Source organism: Benincasa hispida, chromosome 6 (genome assembly GCF_027475165.1).
Source record: "Benincasa hispida cultivar pf3 chromosome 6, pf3_genome.v1.1, whole genome shotgun sequence".
Classification (NCBI taxonomy): domain Eukaryota; kingdom Viridiplantae; phylum Streptophyta; class Magnoliopsida; order Cucurbitales; family Cucurbitaceae; genus Benincasa; species Benincasa hispida.
The window spans coordinates 5,612,950-5,631,125 of NC_143483.1; the positions used below are offsets into that span (position 1 = coordinate 5,612,950).

The 18,176-nt window shown below is 32.7% G+C and overlaps 1 protein-coding gene across 1 annotated transcript; it reads left to right on the forward strand.

Annotated features, from left to right (window-relative positions):
• The first annotated feature begins 9,465 nt into the window (after positions 1 to 9,465).
• AGL12 (AGAMOUS-like 12) lies at positions 9,466 to 16,680 on the forward strand. The gene is made up of 9 exons (XM_090315062.1): positions 9,466 to 9,845; positions 11,255 to 11,339; positions 12,931 to 12,989; positions 13,434 to 13,539; positions 13,621 to 13,662; positions 14,321 to 14,362; positions 14,615 to 14,707; positions 16,196 to 16,279; positions 16,460 to 16,680. The coding sequence occupies exons 1-8, from the start codon at positions 9,664 to 9,666 to the stop codon at positions 16,226 to 16,228; spliced, it is 642 nt and encodes a 213-aa protein (XP_090171188.1). The 5' UTR covers positions 9,466 to 9,663; the 3' UTR covers positions 16,229 to 16,279; positions 16,460 to 16,680.
• The last annotated feature ends 1,496 nt before the right edge of the window (positions 16,681 to 18,176 follow it).

Sequence of the window (18,176 nt, forward strand, 5' to 3'; positions counted from 1 at the left end):
AGAATCAACCCTCAAGGGAGCAATTTATCTACTTACCCTTGCCTTGTGGAAGGAGTGAATTCTATCTTGTGTAGTTGTGTTCCCAGCTCCCCAATCAGACGAATCCCAAAATATTAGGCTTTTTGAGTCGGCGATCTGGCCACTCTCACCCATACAAATCAAAGAACTGCCTTCACAGGTAGGATTCAGGTCATTTTACCCATGGTCATCCTAGTGAAATGTAAGTCTCTACTATGAACGGTGTTATATAATGAGACTAAACATTTCGTGGTCTGGTCTTATACAAAATCCTTTGTAGAGAATATCCCTTTCACATGTTTAATACATGAATGATCAGAATCAGATCATTTGTAGTACTTTACAGCATTCGTACGACCTACAAAGCGGGCCATACTTGTAGTGTCACCAGGATAAGGTACCCAACCTTATTCATATACTACATACCATTTAGGTTATCACTTAAACATGAGCCACCCATATGTCTCCACATACATGTTTAAGTTATAAAGATAACCTTGGATGTTAGTTTATTAGTTTGTAGTTAATGCAACTAAAATATCACATATTTATAGACAAAGTGAATAAAATATCATATATTATTAATCATATAAGAGTTTGTTCACACAATGTTTACAAACTATAAGACCCTATGAGATTAGGGCATCAACCCCAACAATCTCCCACTTGACCTAAAGCTAGTGGAGTGTACAATATAAACAAAATATGAAATACACAAACAATAAACTAGGGCATAACACGCCCAGTACAATATCTCCCACTTGCCCTAGTCCAGATGTGGTCTATCCCATAGACCTATACTCTGCAAGTGACCCTCAAACACTGTAGCTATGAGAATCTTTGTAAACGAATAAGCAACGTTGTGCTCCAAAGCTATCTTCTTGACAATCACGTCCCCTCGATGCACAATCTTTCGGATGAGATAATACTTCCACTCTATATGCTTGTTGCATTTATAACTCCTAGGTTCTCAAGAATCAGCCATAATACCACTATTATCACAATAAAGTGTGATGGGCTTTGACATATCTAGAACAACTTCCAGATCAGTAAAAAATTTCTTGAGCAAACGGCTTCCTTAGCAACTTCACAAGCCGCTACATACTCAGCCTCTTTGATGAAGTCCGCTATGCACCCCTGCTTGGTACTTCGCGATACTACTACCCATCTGTTAAAAGTGAGCACTGATTCTGATATGGATTTCCTAGAATCCCTATCAGTTTGAAAATCAGAGTCTATATATCCCGTATGGATCAAATCCTTAGAACCATACACAAGCATGTAGCCTTTCATTCTCCGTAGATACTTGAGGATGTTCTTATCGGTTGTCCAGTGATCTAATCATGGATTAGACTTATATCTACTGATTATCCCCATTGCATAGCAAATATCAGGTATAGTACATAGCATCGCATACATCAAACTGCCCACCACAGATGCATAGGCGATCTGTCTCATCTTCTCAATCTCCTGAGGTGTTTTAGAACACTGTTCATTAGACAATGTAACTCTGTGCTTGAAAGGCAATAAGCTCCTCTTGGAGTTCTGCATTGAAATTTGACAAGCATCTTGCCAATATACGATGCCTGAGACAGTGCTAGCATTTTTTCTTTCGATCTCGAAAGATTTGAATACCCAGAAGAAACTGAGCCTCTCCCAAATATTACATTTGGAATTGGGTCGCTAGCCAGTTCTTAGCTATAGTCAGTAAACCTACATCATTCCCAATGAGTAGGATATCATCTACATATAACACTAGAAAAACTACTGAACTGTTGATGATCTTCTTGTAGACACAAGGCTCATCAACATTTTGATCAAAGCCATAAGATTTGATCGCAGTATCAAACCTTATGTTCCAAGATTGAAATGCTTGTTTCAGTCCATAAATGGACTGATTAAGCTTGCAAACCTTTTGCTTTTGACCTTGGATTATGAATCCCTCGGGTTGCACCATATAAATGGTCTCCTCAAGATTGCCATTCAGAAAAGTAGTATTGACATCCATTTTCCATATTTCATAATCATAATATTAGGCAATGGATAGAAGGATCTAGATAGACTTCAACATGGCAACAGGTGAGATCCTTATAGTTGACTTTCTCTACCTGGATATAACCCTTTGCCACCAGTTTAGCCTAGAAGGTTTGCACCTTTCCATCTGCACCTGTTTTCTCTTGTAGATCCATTTACAATCTATAGTTTTAATTTTATCAGCTTGATCTACAAGATCCCATACTGAATTGAAGTACATAGACTCCATTTCGAGACCCATGACTTTAATTTATTCATCTATGTCAACATTCCTCATTGCCTTCTTATAAGACAATGGATCCTAAACCTCGCCATCAACTACCATAACTAGGATTTCAATTAAACCCATATAGCGAATAGGTGGGTTCACAACCCTCCCACTACGTCGAGGTTCCCTCAACACTTGAGGTGGATTTGACCTACTAGATGAACCTACTTCAACAAATCTTGTTGAAAATTCAGTAGTTTCTTTGGAGATCTCATTCAACAAAATTTTACTTCTGGGTCTGTACTCCCTTATGTGGTATTCCTTAAGAAAAGTAGTATTTGTCGATACAAATATTTTATTTTCTTTAGGATCAACGAAATAACCACCTCATTCCCTTGGGGTAGCCTACAAATAGGCGTAACCTTGAATTTCTTAGGATTAGCCTTAAGCACATATGCTGGACAATCCTAATTCTGAAATGACGTAAACTAGCTTTACGACCATTCCTAACTCCAAAAGTGTTCTGGCAACACACTTGGAGGGAATGCAGTTTAGGATATATGCTGCAGTCTCCACTGCATAACCCCAAAATGAGTCAGGTAAGGAAGCATAACTCATCATAGACTGAACCATATCCAACAGGGTTCGATTTCTCCTTTTTGATACATTATTTTGCTGAGGTGTACCAGGTGCTGAGAATTAGAAAACAATTCCATGCTCTATCATATAGTTCTGGAAAGTTAAATCCATAAACCCTCCTCCTCGATCAGATCAAAATGTTTTAATCGTTCTATTTAATGCATTTTCAACTTCAGCCTTAATTTTTTTGAACTTTTCACAAGATTCATACTTATGTTGCATTAAATAAACGTACCCATATTTAAAATAATCATTGGTGAAAGTGATAAAATATTCATAACCTATCCTAGCTTTTACATTCATTGAACCACAAAGCTCTGAATATACTAGCTCTAGAGGTTCTTTGGCCCTATGATCTTTTCTATTGAAAGGCTTTTTAGTCATCTTGCTTTCAAGGCATGATTCACACACAGGTAAAGAATTTTCTTCTAACTCGCTTAGAAGTCCATTCTTCATCAACCTCTCAATCCTATTGAGATTAATGTGTCCTAGTCTTAGGTGCCAAAGTTGGGCATTTTCCTTAGGAGAAATTCTAAGTCTCTTATGTTGAGTTACAGTAGTTTTAAACATCTCTATGTTATGGAGGGCATTTGTTCTCTCTATGTTATGGAGGGCATTTTTTGCTAACGACCTTAGCACATACAAATTGTTTTCCAGTTTAGCAGAACATATATCAACATCATTCTTTGTAATAAACACTTTATTAAAAGAAAAGTTCAATTGATAGTTATGTTCCAAAAGACACTTTACAGAAACTTGTTGGAGTTGATGATCTAAATCTCATAGGATCCTGTAGTTTGTAAACAGTTGTATGAACAAACATTTTATGATTTATAATATATGATATTTTATTCACATTGTCTATGAAATATTTGATATTTTAGTTTCATTAACCACAAACCAATAAACTAAGATCCATGGTTATTTTTGTAAATTAAACAAGTATGTGGAGATATATAAGTGGATCGTGTTTTAAGTGATAACCTAAATGATCAGTAGTATATGGATAAGGCTGGGTACCTTATCCTGATGACACTATGAGTATGGTCCACTTTGTAGGTGTTAAAAATGTTGTAAAGTGCTACAAATGATCTGATCCTGATCATTCGTGTATTAGACATGCGAGTGAGGATATTTTATACAAAGGAGTTTGTATAAGACTGGAACACGAAATGTTTAGTCTCGTTATATACGCAATGTTCATAGTTGAAACTTTCATTTCACTAGGATGACCATAGGTAACATGACCTTAATCCTGTGCGAGTTGTGAACTTCTACCTATGAGGGCAGTCTTTTGCTTTGCATGGGTGAGAGTGGCCAGATCAACGACTCAACAAGCCTACCATTTTGGGGATTCATCTGATTGGGGAACTGGGAACTCAATTACACAAGATGGAATTCATACATTATCCGAAGCAGGGGTAAGTAGATAAATTGCTCCTTTAAGGGCTGATTTCGGAAACAATGTGAGGCCACACCCTCTCTTGGCCCAAGAGGGGTTTATTCAGAGTAGGACTATGATCTATTGTTCATTAGAGAGATCAGTGATACTTAAGGAGTTAGATGTAACTACAGGGGCAAAATGGTAATTTGGTCAAGTTTACTTACGAGTGAAAGGTTATCGTATATTGATATAATGGATACAAAATATATCTGTAGTGCGAAGAGTGCAGCTGTCGGTCTTTAGTGGAGTGTCCGACAGTTAACGAAAGGTGAATAATGTGATTAAAGAGTTTAGTTAGTTGTTCACGTACCATTGCTTTATACAGGTCCATAAGGTCCCCATGGTAGCTCAATGGATTCACGTTTCAGTTTTTATTAATTTGAAATGTTTAAATTAATTAGAGGGAATTTGATTATATATGATATAATTAAATTAATTAAATTATATATAATATAATTAATATAATGCATTTGATATATTTGATTGGGGGAACTAATATTTGAATATGATTCAAATATATTCTCTATGAATAAGATTCATAGTTATTAATTTTAATATAAATATGATTTATATTAAATGTCATAAAATAAAGAAAAAGAACTATAGTTTATATATTGTATATGATGCAATATTAAAACTATAGGTTATAAATATAATATGATAAGTTAGTTATCATATTTATTTATATTTATTAATTATTTGATAATTAAATTATTTTTCTCAAATAACCACCCTTTATGGGTAGTTATTAAGTTTTATGGAAAAATGAGATAAATGAAATTGTTTTATTATTCCACAAGACAAGTGAGAGATAGACATGATTAGCAATCAAGTAAGAAAGTCTTATTATACGATCACTTGAGAGCCTAAACGATCGAGTGCTTTTCTATGTGATAGACTTTTATCTACACGATAGAGTTGTTTACTCGATCGTCTTCCTCCTCTATACTAAACCTTCCCTCGAACCAAAATAAGCTAGAGCCCACCGCTCCTAGATTCTCACACCGAGAATACCAAGGTAACCTAGTGGTAGTGCCTGGTTAGTTCGAGGGTTGAGTTGTTGCCTGTTGCTTATCAAGTTGTTCGTTGCGTTCGTGAACAAATTTGATCAAAGGATTACTTGAAGAAGAGTTCTTCAAAGGTATAATCCCTTATCCTTTGTTTTTTATTTTTTAAAGCATGTTGTAATTTAGTTTATAATGCATAATCTGTTATGTATGACTGTAAATGTATGCGTTCATCCACAATGGGGTTTGGGCGATCCGCTTCCACTCAAAGGTCCTCTATAAAAAGAGTTCCTTAAAAAATAAGTTCTTTTTTAAATCAGGAATAACATATACATCATTCAGAATGAGAAATTTGTTATGTAAAGTTAACCGGAGACCTCCTACTGCCATAGTTGAGATGACGTGTCCGATTCCAACTCGCATCATCATCTCAGCAGCATCAAGTTGCCGTCAGGAACTAATTTCCTGAAATGAGGAACAAACATGGTTAGTGGCCCCAGATTCAATAATTCAGGCAGAATTATCATTCTCCACTAAACAAGTTTCCAGAACAAGCAAATCACATTTACCTTGTTTGGCCTTCTTCTTTTGTGCCAAATATTTGGGGCAGTTCCTCTTCCAGTACCCGTTCTGGTTACAACAGAAATATTTTCCCTTGTCAATCCTAACAGGCTGTCTACCCTTTGGAGTAGCAATTCCTGGGTTAGTAACAGCCTTCCCCTTTTTACCCTTCTTCTTCTTCCACTTTTTGGTGCTGGAGGAAGAAGGTACAGACTTAGGTCCAGAGGTCGAACCTTTATGGAACTTTTTGGAAGATGAAGCAACATTTACTTCACCCTTTTTCTCCTTGCTTTTCAACAAGGATTGGAAAGTCTACAACTCGTTGAGTAGGGTAGTCAGGTTGTAGTCAATCCTGTTCAAAACAATATTGCTACGGAAGTGCAAGAAACTTTCAGGTAAAGATTCCAAAATGATCCTAACCTGCTGTCCTCATTGATGCTTGACCCGTTCATCTCCACCACGTTGAAGTGGATCATCATGTTGATAATGTGTTCCTAAAAAGATACCCCCTCTTGCATACAGGCGTTGAAGATGTATTTAAGAGTGTAGTGCCTGAGCTATGTAGACGGTTGTCCGAACATTCCCTTTAGGGACTCCATGATCCCATGGGCGGTGAGCATGTACTCATGCTTTCTGGCCAAGATTTTGTTAAGGTGCAAAGTTATACGCTCGGGCCTTCTCGTTTGCCCTTGTGCAATGCCTCTATGCTTCCCGAACATTTTGAGGAGCAGTAGGAGGTGGAATGGGAGGACACTCCTCCATCAGGATGAAACATAGATCATTGATGATTAAAATCGTGTTGATCGTATTTTTTCAACTAGCGTAGTTTTCGCTAGTTAACATATTGGCGGCAAGTAAACTAAGAGTCGCGGTAATCATCATAAATGGCTGAAAAAGAACAAACTTAATTAAATCTACTTGCATTAAACCACTTTTAAAAAAGCAATCAAGTTTTAACAAAATAGGCTAGGGTACCCTAAGTGACATCTATTTTGCAATGATGCTTCAGTGAGGCAGGACAAAAGTTACCGTAGGGTGATCAAGTACCCCTTCACTGAAATGAGAGATTCTTAACCATTAGACAGAAACAAATCCTTGTAATTGTAACTAATAGTCACCATTGTTCGGTTCAGAATTTGTTAACATCCTTATAAATTCTGTGTAAGCGTAACCGCTCATTTTAGGTTCTAGAATCCCGCCCCAATGAGCCAACCTTAGGGAAAAGTCGATTGGAACAAGAGACTAAAGCAACCTTATCTATTTCTGGAGATCAGATAAAGCGTCATGCGATACTGCCATTTTTTAGGGAGACACCCAGAGTCAAGTACCCAGTCATGCTTCCCAAGAGGACTTATTTGATTGGTTTTGTTTCTAGTAGAGGGTAAAGCATCAGAATAGAAATAGGACCCTTTAACCACTGAGGCTTCTGGTTGTTTTCCTTTCTGATCCTTCTCTTTTTCTTGATTTTTCCATTTTAAGCTGTAGCAATCCCTCATTAATTGTCCTTTCTTCTTACTGTAATTACATCTAAGTTTGGTTTTTGGTTTATGCTCATCACCAGACTGATTTTTAGTCCCTTTAGAATGATTTTGCTTGTTCTTGCCCTTAACAAATAGCCCTTCTGCACCAGGTTGTTCCTTTTTTACTGTATGAAGCTCCAACTCCCTAGTTCTCAATGCTGAAATAATGGCATCAATGGTGACTGACTCTTTGCCATATTTCGAGGCATTATTTACCTCTTTATAGGCTTCAGGTTGAGAGTTCAACAAAACAAAGGCTTCATTCTCATTTCCAACCTTTTCGCCAAGACTCTTGAACTCAGAAACTATCCTTTTAAACTCATCTAGATTTTCTGATAGTGTTTTAGCAGAATCCATCTTAAATGTGAAGAACTTTTCCCTTAAAAACATCTTGTTAGGCAGATCCTTAGTTGCATAGAAACCTTCCAGCTTGACCCACATTCTGTAAGCCGTGTCGAACTAAAGTTCCATATCTTCCCTTTTTTGAGCTGTTAACGTAGATGGCAGAGTTGATGGGTTTAAAAGGGCTTTATGAGCTCTCTGTTGTCCAAGAATAGCCTTGATTTTGGTCTTCCACAAACCAAAATCACCCTTTCCATCAAACTTTTCTATCTCAAATCTAGCAATAGCCATCACTGACCTGAAAAGAATATCGTGAACGGTTTTCTTGAGTATCTTGATGCTTCAAGAATGCTAATCTTGATGATCTTCAAATGCTCTTATACCAAATTTTACCAAATTTTTTTGGGTTATACTATCTTTTCTAGGCCTAATTAATTAAGATCAATCTTGAGATGGTGAGAAATGGCTTAGGAAGGCTCTGTTAAATCCCCGACATGTAGATACTCATTACTCGATGGAATTTTCCTTCTATCCTCGATGAGTTTTTGTTCTTTGCTCGATGGAACTCCACAAGTGTTGATCGTTACTCGATTCTACTTGATGTGTATTAATCTTTACTCGAAACAACTCAAAGATGGAAATTCTTGACTCGATGCTACTCAATACTTTGAAAATGTTATGATTTGATATCAAGATCATGTTTTTGTTGATTTTCAAAGAAACAGATGAAAATTGAAAGAAGATGAAAAGAAGAAGACGAAACACGCAGAGTTATGTAGTTCGGCCAATAAGCCTACGTCCATGGGAAGATTCACTTTCTTTTTCACTTGAAGATTGCTTACAACAGTTTTTGTTTATAGAAAAATAGAAAGTACAATGATTAGTTTTGTGTTCTGATCAGTGGTATTTATATAACACATACCATCTGACCATTATAAGATACAATTAGTTATATAAACTAAACTAGTTGAAGTGGTATTTGAGTCACGATTTTTACAAAGACGTTAGAAACAACTATCCACCTGAAAGATTTATGGGTGAAAGCTATATTGTGAAAGACGCTGTAAATTTTTGCATTGATTTTTTTCGATGGCAATGCAAACTATGACTGACATTAGTCATTGTCTATATTATATACCATGCTCAATATATTTTGTTATCTATGGTCATATAAATTATAACTAATGTTAGGGTCTTATCTATAATATAAACAACCATTAACTTTATTCATGGTCTATACTATAGACTATATTGTAGTAATCATGGTCACAAAACCATTGTCTAATAAAATAAACAAGTAGTTAATTGTAAATTCAAATTCTCATTCCCATGTAACACTCTTAAATAATTAAAACAAAAGAAAAATTAAAAGCCTAATGTCCCTATAAATCCATAGAAGTAGTTTAAAACTTCAAGGTAGAGAATCAAGTGATGGGAAGATTGAAATTAATTAATGAAACAATTGATGGGAGAAGATGGGTTTGGTTTATACGACATTAAAAAAGAAAAACCAATAAATGGGAATGTGAGACGTCATTAAGTTTGTAGTGGGAGAGAGAGAGAGAGAGAAGAAAAGAAAAAAGAAAAGGAAAAAGAAAGTTGAGACTTTAGGGATTCAAAGAAAAAGAGTACGAGTTATAATAAAATAAAAGGTAGTGATGGATAAAGGTGGAGTTAACAAATAAAATAAGCGACCAAATTATATTCTCGAAGGGTAAGGGGAAAATGGAGGAGAAGGGGGAAGAAGTATATAAAGGGTTTAGAATGGGATTAGTGTGGTTTAATTAAGGGTCGGTTAAGTTACAGAGAATTAAGGTTAGGGAAAATATTGCAGCGACCTGAAGCTAGTTTAAACTAGTGGAAGGTTGTGTGCGGATCGAGAAAAGTATAATGGCTCGTGGGAAAGTTCAAATGAAAAGGATTGAAAATCCAGTGCATAGACAAGTTACTTTCTGTAAACGTCGAGCTGGGCTCCTTAAAAAGGCTAAGGAGCTCTCTGTGCTTTGCGATGCTGAAATTGGAGTTTTCATTTTCTCCGCTCATGGAAAGCTCTATGAACTCGCCACTAAAGGGTACATTTCTCTTCTCCTTTTATTATTACATGTAAAATACTCGATGCATCCCACCAATACCTTTTCCTTTATGCATCTCATCAAATTGTCTAATCATTGAATGCTATTCAAACGACACAAAAGATGGGTTCAATTAAACTGCACCAAATTTTTTCTTATCCTTATATATATACTCTAACTATTTTTAACTCCACACTTTTTCTTGTTCGTGTATCTTAACTTTGATGACAAACGTCTATTACTACTTTAACTATGTTAATTAGGTCAATAAGGGAGCGTCTGACGTGTAGAGTTGAGTTAAGTTGAGTTGGTAATTATTATAGGAAGAGAGTAATTGAGAGAGTTGATGCGAATAACGAGGTGAGAAATGTGAGTTAACGCGAATAACGAGGTAATAAACGTCTTTAATAATTGGTAAACCAAACGGTAGGTGGTTTTCTTTACCCACCCAATCCAACTCAATTTGGGGGCCAAACACCCCCTTAGGATGCTAATATACAGGGATGAGTTTCAAAATTGCTAATTGTATTTGCACCTATCTCTATCTATCTCTTCAATTATAAAGAGAATTTTTTTTAAAAAGAAGTTTACCACTTGACAACTTGTGATTATGCACTTAGGTGGATTGCACAAAGATAGGTACAATTCAAGATGAACCCAAGTGTTTTTCTTAGAGAATTGTGTATACTTACTTAACATGTCATTAATCTTTTGGGATGAAATACCTTTTTAATCCTCGAGTTTTGAAAAATAGGTAAATTTATCCCTCATTGCTTCAAATTAACCATTTTAGTCCATGAATTTCAAGAATAGTTTTAAAAGGTCCATCTACAAATAGATTATTCATTAAATTTAAATAGAAAAGTTACAAGATGGCTTATGTGGCAAGATAACTTGGATAAAAAAATATTTTTAACATTTCCTTCCTCTCTCTCCTCTCTCTCCTCCCTTTCCTCCCTCTCCTCCCTCTCCATTGCCAAATATTTGGAAAGAACTAAAAAAGAACCCAATCTCCCCTATTTTGAGTGCATCCTGTGTTGCACCACTCAAGTGTCCAATCATAAGTTGTTATGTGAAATTTTTTTCTTTTAACTAGGAAAAATATTTTTTTAAATATTTTTTAAAGAAGGAGATGTATATAGAAAATAGGTACAACTTAGACTACATTAAACATTAATTTATTTGATGTGCACATGTCAATCACACATAACACAAGAAGTAAAGGAATCAATTACTTTTCATGAGATCAAAGCAGTTCAATCATGTATATCACATTTAACATACAATAATAATAAAAAGGAAAAAGGAAAAAGGAAAAAAAGGAAAACTTTGGTGGTGTGTAGAATATATATATATTGTTTTGAGTATTGGTTTGATCTGTGTGTATGATTTTATGTTGGAGTATATAGAACCATGCAAGGGCTTATTGAAAGGTACATGAAGCACACCAATGGGAATCAGCCACCAGACCCACCAATTGATCACCAAACTTTGGCACTCTCTCAATCCCTTTCTTTTAATTGTTTTTTTCCTTATTTTAATTTTGATGTGACAAAAGAGTTTATTGTTTTTCTTTTCTATGGATAAGAACCATTACTAATGAAATAAATATTTACTCCTACAATAATTCTTTTTAAAATAAGAATACAAACAAAAGATCAAAAGAATGGCATCTCCCAGACAAAGTCCTTAGTTTTTTAAGTGAATTTGTTTATAAGTGATATGCTGAATCTGATGCTACTTCAATTCTCTATATATATTCTCACTGTATTCCCATTATTGTGAATTCAGACCATTGCAATTAAAAATAACTCATTGTTCAGATAAGTAGTTATTATAATACATATAACCTATTATGTTTTTTAGATTTTTTTTTTTTTTTTTTAATTCTGTACTGTAATCTAATTTTATTAATACTAATCAAAATTTTAAAACTTAACAAAGAAGGACATTAAAAACAAGAAAACAAATATAATACTATTTTGTTTTCTGTTTTACATTTTCTGCTTTTTGTTTTCTCTAAAAGGAGAAGAAAATAAAAGCCGTGCCTTTTTATAGTTGTTTTAAGTTTTAGTATTTATAAACATATAACTATTTTTTATTTTTAAGAATAAGAAAGGCAAAGAGATATGTTAGACAGATAAAAAAAAAAATAGGTGTAATTATATTGGATAGCAATTTTAGGACTAATAATGAAGTGAATGACAACATTTATAAAGAATTACAAATATAGCCAAATCTATTCGTGATAGACTTTTATTAGCGATATGGTCTATCACTGATACACTTTGGAGCTAGATCTCCATTTTGTTATATTTACACATTCTTTTAAATTATATAATATTTGTAAATACTTTAGGTCCAATTGCTATATTTATAACCACCAATAAAAAATATGTGAAAAGCATAAAAATAAAATTTGACAAAAGACAAAGACACAAAGTTAAAATTAAAGAGTAGATTTGAAAAGATTAAAAAAAAAAAAAAAAGATTGTGCTTGATAATTAATTTAACTTCATTTAATAACCCTTTGCTTTTTTAAAAAAATTGTCTGTTTTCTTTCCCCTTTTTATTTATTTTTTTTAGAAAGTTTTCTCATATATTATTTATGACACTTTTCTTTTTCTTTTTTTAACTAAACATTTGAATTATTTATTAAATTTAAATAACAAAAATTATTTTTTTAGCACCAAGTGATGATTATTTAGTTTTTTTTGTTTTATCATTTACAAATTAATTCGTTTTTTCTCTGTTGTTAATTGTTATTTGATCTTTAGTATGTAACCAAATTCCAAAAATAAAAATAAAGTTTTCAAATTTTTTCTTTTAAATTTTAACAAAATACAAAGATCCAAATAGGTATAAGGGTGTTTTTCAAAATTTAGCTCGATTTTTAGAAATACTCCCCAAAAGAACATAAGAAAACAATGAAATCAGTAGGTAAAAATAGTATTTCGAAGTTCAGTTTTAAAATCCAAATAATTATCGGGACCTTAGTATTTTGTTTTTTTTTTTTTTAAATTTTCTATCTAATTTTTTTAATGAACAGAAAATATATTTGATACCTGTTTTTGGTTTTATCCAGGAAGTAAAGGAGGAGATCATCAGGCTGAAACAGGAAATTGAAGTCCTAAAGGGTCTCAGGTAAGATAATATAATTATTATTTTAGAATACTCCCTGTTCATATTTATATTTCCAACTTATGTGCAACTTTGGTAATCTACTCAAGTACGTGATATATACATATACACACTAATAATTTTTTAAAATACTTAAAAATTCATTTCAAACATGTTTTTAAATTTAAAAAGAATACTTTGTTATGGGTTACTATTTTAATTACAAATATTTTAGCTTCACTAATGTTTCGAGCCCAAAACGTCATGCACTTGGAAACTCTAATATTTGTTGGACGACATGCATCGCACAATAGATATGCACTTGGAAACTCTAATATTTGTTGGACGACATGTATCGCACAATAGATATGGATAGACATCGTGTATCCAAATACTTAATAATATAGAATAAGAAAATGAAACAAAATATATGAAATTTATATTTAAACGATATAAATGTATATGTAGGAATGCTTTGGGAGGAGGAGGAGCCGAAGGAATAATGACATTGGATGAGCTTGATATGTTTGAGAAGCAACTTGAGATTTGGATTTGTCAAGTGCGTTCTACAAAGGTATACTTCCAAAATAAAATAAAAACTTTCAAAGTTCATTATATATAGCAATTTTGAAATTAATTGACCTTCATCATGTAGATGAAGTTCATGTGTGAAGAGATTGAAGCACTGAGGAACCAGGTTGGACTTTTTTTTTTTTATAATTATTAATCTATATTTTTAATCTCTCAAATATATAACATAAAATTTATGTTATGTCAAGTTTATGAAGTTTCAAAAATTAGTCCTAGTGGTATCATTGTCACTCGTCTCCTCTTTAGCTAAATTGATGATGTATATTGACGTGTGAGCATAGCTCAACTAACATATAAGCATATTAGTAACTATTAGTCTGTAGTTCAAATTTTCCATTCATCTAAAAATTCGATTATTTTGGTTCCACTTGATAACCATTTGGTTTTTAATTTTTTTGTTTTTGAAAATTAAGTCTATAGACACTATTTTTACTTTATTTGTTATATATTTTCTATCAGTTTAAAAAACCAAGCCAAATTTTGAAAATTAAAAAAAAATAGCTTTTAAAAATTTGGTTTTGTTTTTGGATTTGACTAAGAATTCAACCATTGTAATTAAGAAAAATGTAAATTATTGTAAGAAATTGAAAGAAAATAGGTTTAATTTTCAAAAACTAAAAACCGAAAAACAAAATGATTACCAAACGGGACCTTTCACTTCGACCTAAAATTGTTAGAGAACATTTTATATACTTAGTCTTGTATTACATTATTGTGCTTGAATAGTAATATTAATCAAATCTAAATTTTCTTTCCATTTGAAGGAATTGATACTGAAAGCTGCCAACAAGTATCTTCATGATAAGGTAACTAGAGTACATCATCGTCTCAATTTAGTTTTTTTTTTTACTTGAAATGTCAAGAAGCTTCTATTGAAAAAATCAAGGAACCTCACAATTTCATTGTCAATTTGTTTTAAGATAAAACTTTATGTTATCTAATATGGTATCAGACTCTATTAAACTTAAACAGAAATCGTCGAGCTATTTTTTTTCTTTTCTTTTCTTGGACAAAGGGAATGAAGCATTAATAGTGTCCCTTTAATTGTGGTTTTGCAGATGGAGGAAAACATTAGCAACACAACTAACATTGAACCTGTGAATATTACTAACTGTCAATATCCACTAATTATACAGGATGAGTTATTTCAGGTTTGCAATTAAAGTTAGAAGCTAGAAAAGCATATTATCTGTTTTAATGTAAAAAGAGAAAATATGATCAAGAAACCTAGCTATTTACTCTATAAGGTTGAGGGTGTTGGTTTTCATATTTTAGCAGACTTTATTGTTGTTTTATACAAATAATGACAATGTATACATTGCTAATTGCATGGTCAGCCAATGGTTATTAGTGTTATCATTATGAAGCTTGTGGTTTCTTCCAATAATAATGTTATTATCAATACATGTTTTTTTTTTCCTTTTGGAATGTTATGCATGGCGCTGGATTTGGTAGGTGTTTGAGACAAGTGATTTTGCAAAAAGGGGTAATTAGGGTCTGTTTGGATTGGTTTCTAAGTGTTTAAAAACACGTTACTTTTACTTAAATATATTTTTAAAACGCTTAGAAAATAAATCTAAATAAGTCCATACTTTTTCAAATATAACAGAATGAACCAAATTACTTACATGATATAACAAAATTTTACTGTCTATTTGCGATAGACCGCGATAAACTACTATTTATGTCTATTCATATCATGATAGATACAGGTAGTACTCTATCGTAGATGAACTGTGATATTTGACTATGTTTGTAAATATTTTCAATAGTTTTGTCATATCCTTTTTCTTGACAAAGTAGAAAATATTATAATTTTTCACTGAAATTGTGTGTGTTTTTTTTGGTTGTGTAATACATATTTGTGTCCTTCTTTTCCATCTTCTTCTTCACCACTAACATTCCATTCCCAAATTATTTTCTGTCCAATTGAGTTGTTTGTCATCTATTTTGAATATGACTGTGAAACGCTCTGCTAATTAAAGGAGCATCACATCTGTCAAACAACAAAGCTGAGAATTCTTTCTTTGGGCCTTGACAATATCTTCTTCTTCACCACTAACATTCCATTCCCAAATTATTTTCTGTCCAATTGAGTTGTTTGTCATCTATTTTGAATATGACTGTGAAACGCTCTGCTAATTAAAGGAGCATCACATCTGTCAAACAACAAAGCTGAGAATTCTTTCTTTGGGCCTTGACAATATTTCTTTAGGCCTTTGTTTGTAATGGTTGAAAATGCAATTTGATATTGACTAGATAAAGGAGATGATCTTAAATATATAATTAACACACTGAGAAAATTAAAACTTGAACGACACTTTTTACTAAATCCCAGTGGCACCCCTTTAAAGTCGACGAAAATTGGCCTATGCTATCCTTTGAAAAATGACCCAGAAATGGTTCAACTTCTCCAATAAGTTTATATCTTTTTCAAAGTTTTTCATTAATCTGCAGTAAAATATATATATATTACTCTAAGACTTTTCTAATACCTCCAATAAATGTATACTTTTTCGAAGGATTTTACTAGCATTCGATAAAATATGATCGAAATAGGTTAACTTTCTTGTAGTGATGAAACTTTAATTTTATGGACTAATATTTATTATTTATTATTTTTATTTTAATAATGGCAGTCTGTCACACCCCTCCTCAGATTGTCTTTTTAACTCGGAAGGAGATATGAAGATAGCAAATGCCACCCTTTGGTGATATTCACTGTCCGTCTTGATCTATTTTACATGATAACTTCTTATGTAGTAAATTAACTCAAATTATTATTTATTCAATCACCAACATTCATACAATTTATATTACAACCTCCAACCCAATTGCATACAACTAGAACCTAAGATCTTGAAACGAAACTAAGACAGAAAACTCATCTTGTGATGTGGCAGACTTCGACTTCACGTGCACCTGGAACTCTTCTGCTATCTGGGGGAAAACAAAAATGAAAAGAATGAACTGGAAAGTCCAGTGAGTGATGATTTTAGTATGAATATAAAGTTTTCTTTTAAAAATATTTATAGACAGAGACAGATCTATGAAGGAGTCAGAGGACACGTGCCCCTTGTATCGTTTTACATATATATACTGTTTTTATTAAATATTAAAAAAATATATTTTTTTATATTATGAATATATATGTTGCGTGCCCCTAAGTCAACAAGTAGGAGATTGCTTTAGTGGTTATGTGGTTGAAATTAAAGACCCAGGTGACTGGAGCTTGAATCAACTAGAACGTAGTTTATTTTTTCTTTCTTATTTAACCAATTTTTGTTGCTTAAAATTTATAACGATTTAGAAAAGCTAAATCTATTTTATTATAAATATCATAAAAATAATGTCCAATGTTTAGTGTCCTAAAAGTCATGTGTCATTTTTCATATTGTCCAAATATCTTGTAATAATTCATGTTTGGTGTCCATATAAGTCCATATCCTACTTGTCACTTTGTCAATAAATAGTAGGGGTGTACATGGGTTGGGTTAGAGGTATTTTTTGGACCAACTCGAAAATTCAGGTTGATTGGATTGGCTACCCAAGTAATCCGAATAGGGTACCCAACCCAATCCAACCCTTAAAATTCGGGTTGGGTTGTCGGGTTGTGTTCTTTTCACCCTGTTTTTGGTAGATTAAGAAGTCTTACAACAACCCAATCATTATAAAAACATTGATCCAAGATAAATATAAATGTAAAATAGTCTTTAAACATTAATTGGCATATCGATAATCCATAGTCACAAACATATCTATGAATCAAATTTCTAAAACATAAAGTACAATATATCCATATTTGTGAAATCACATATCCATGAATCCATAGTTACTAGTTAGCCACAAACATAAAGTATAACATTAATAGAATACAATACATAACCACATATGTTCTTAATCCTATAGAATTACATAAAGACGACCAATGACTAAACTATGAACCAAACTTCTAAATCCACAATTATTAGCATCCCAAGCATTCAGCTTAGTCCTGAAATTTAAAAACATTCCAAGTTAGTTTAAATAAAATAAACTAACAATAAAAAATAAAAAATATATCATATAAGTATTCAACTTACCATGAAAATTGTCAACCCATGGAGTTTCATTTTTGTATTGTGATGGAAGGCTGAACATTATCTAGAAAAACAATATAAAGGTATATAATGCCATATAAAAATGCATAGTAAATTGCAACAAATGAATAACAATTTACTATGCATGTTATCAGTATGTTATCGACACGAGCTCCTGTTGCTTCCATTGCTGAAGGTAGGTTGGTTTTTTTCCTCTTTATTATAATTAATAAATTAAATGTTATTTTGCATATTTAGTACATATTGAATATCTAATATGAATACAATATTTTGTGATAGTGTTGTCATGACAAACCTTACAAAATTAAAATTCGCAACCCTTGACATTAAGGGCAATAATTATTTGGCATGGGTGGTCAATGTCGAAATTCACCTGGATGCTATGAACTTAGGAGAAAGAATTAAAGAAGAAAATACGACATCCGGTCAGAAAAAAGCAAAAACTATGATTTTCTTTCATCATCATCTCCACGAAGGATAAAAATAGAATATCTTACAATAAAAGATCCCCGTATCTTGT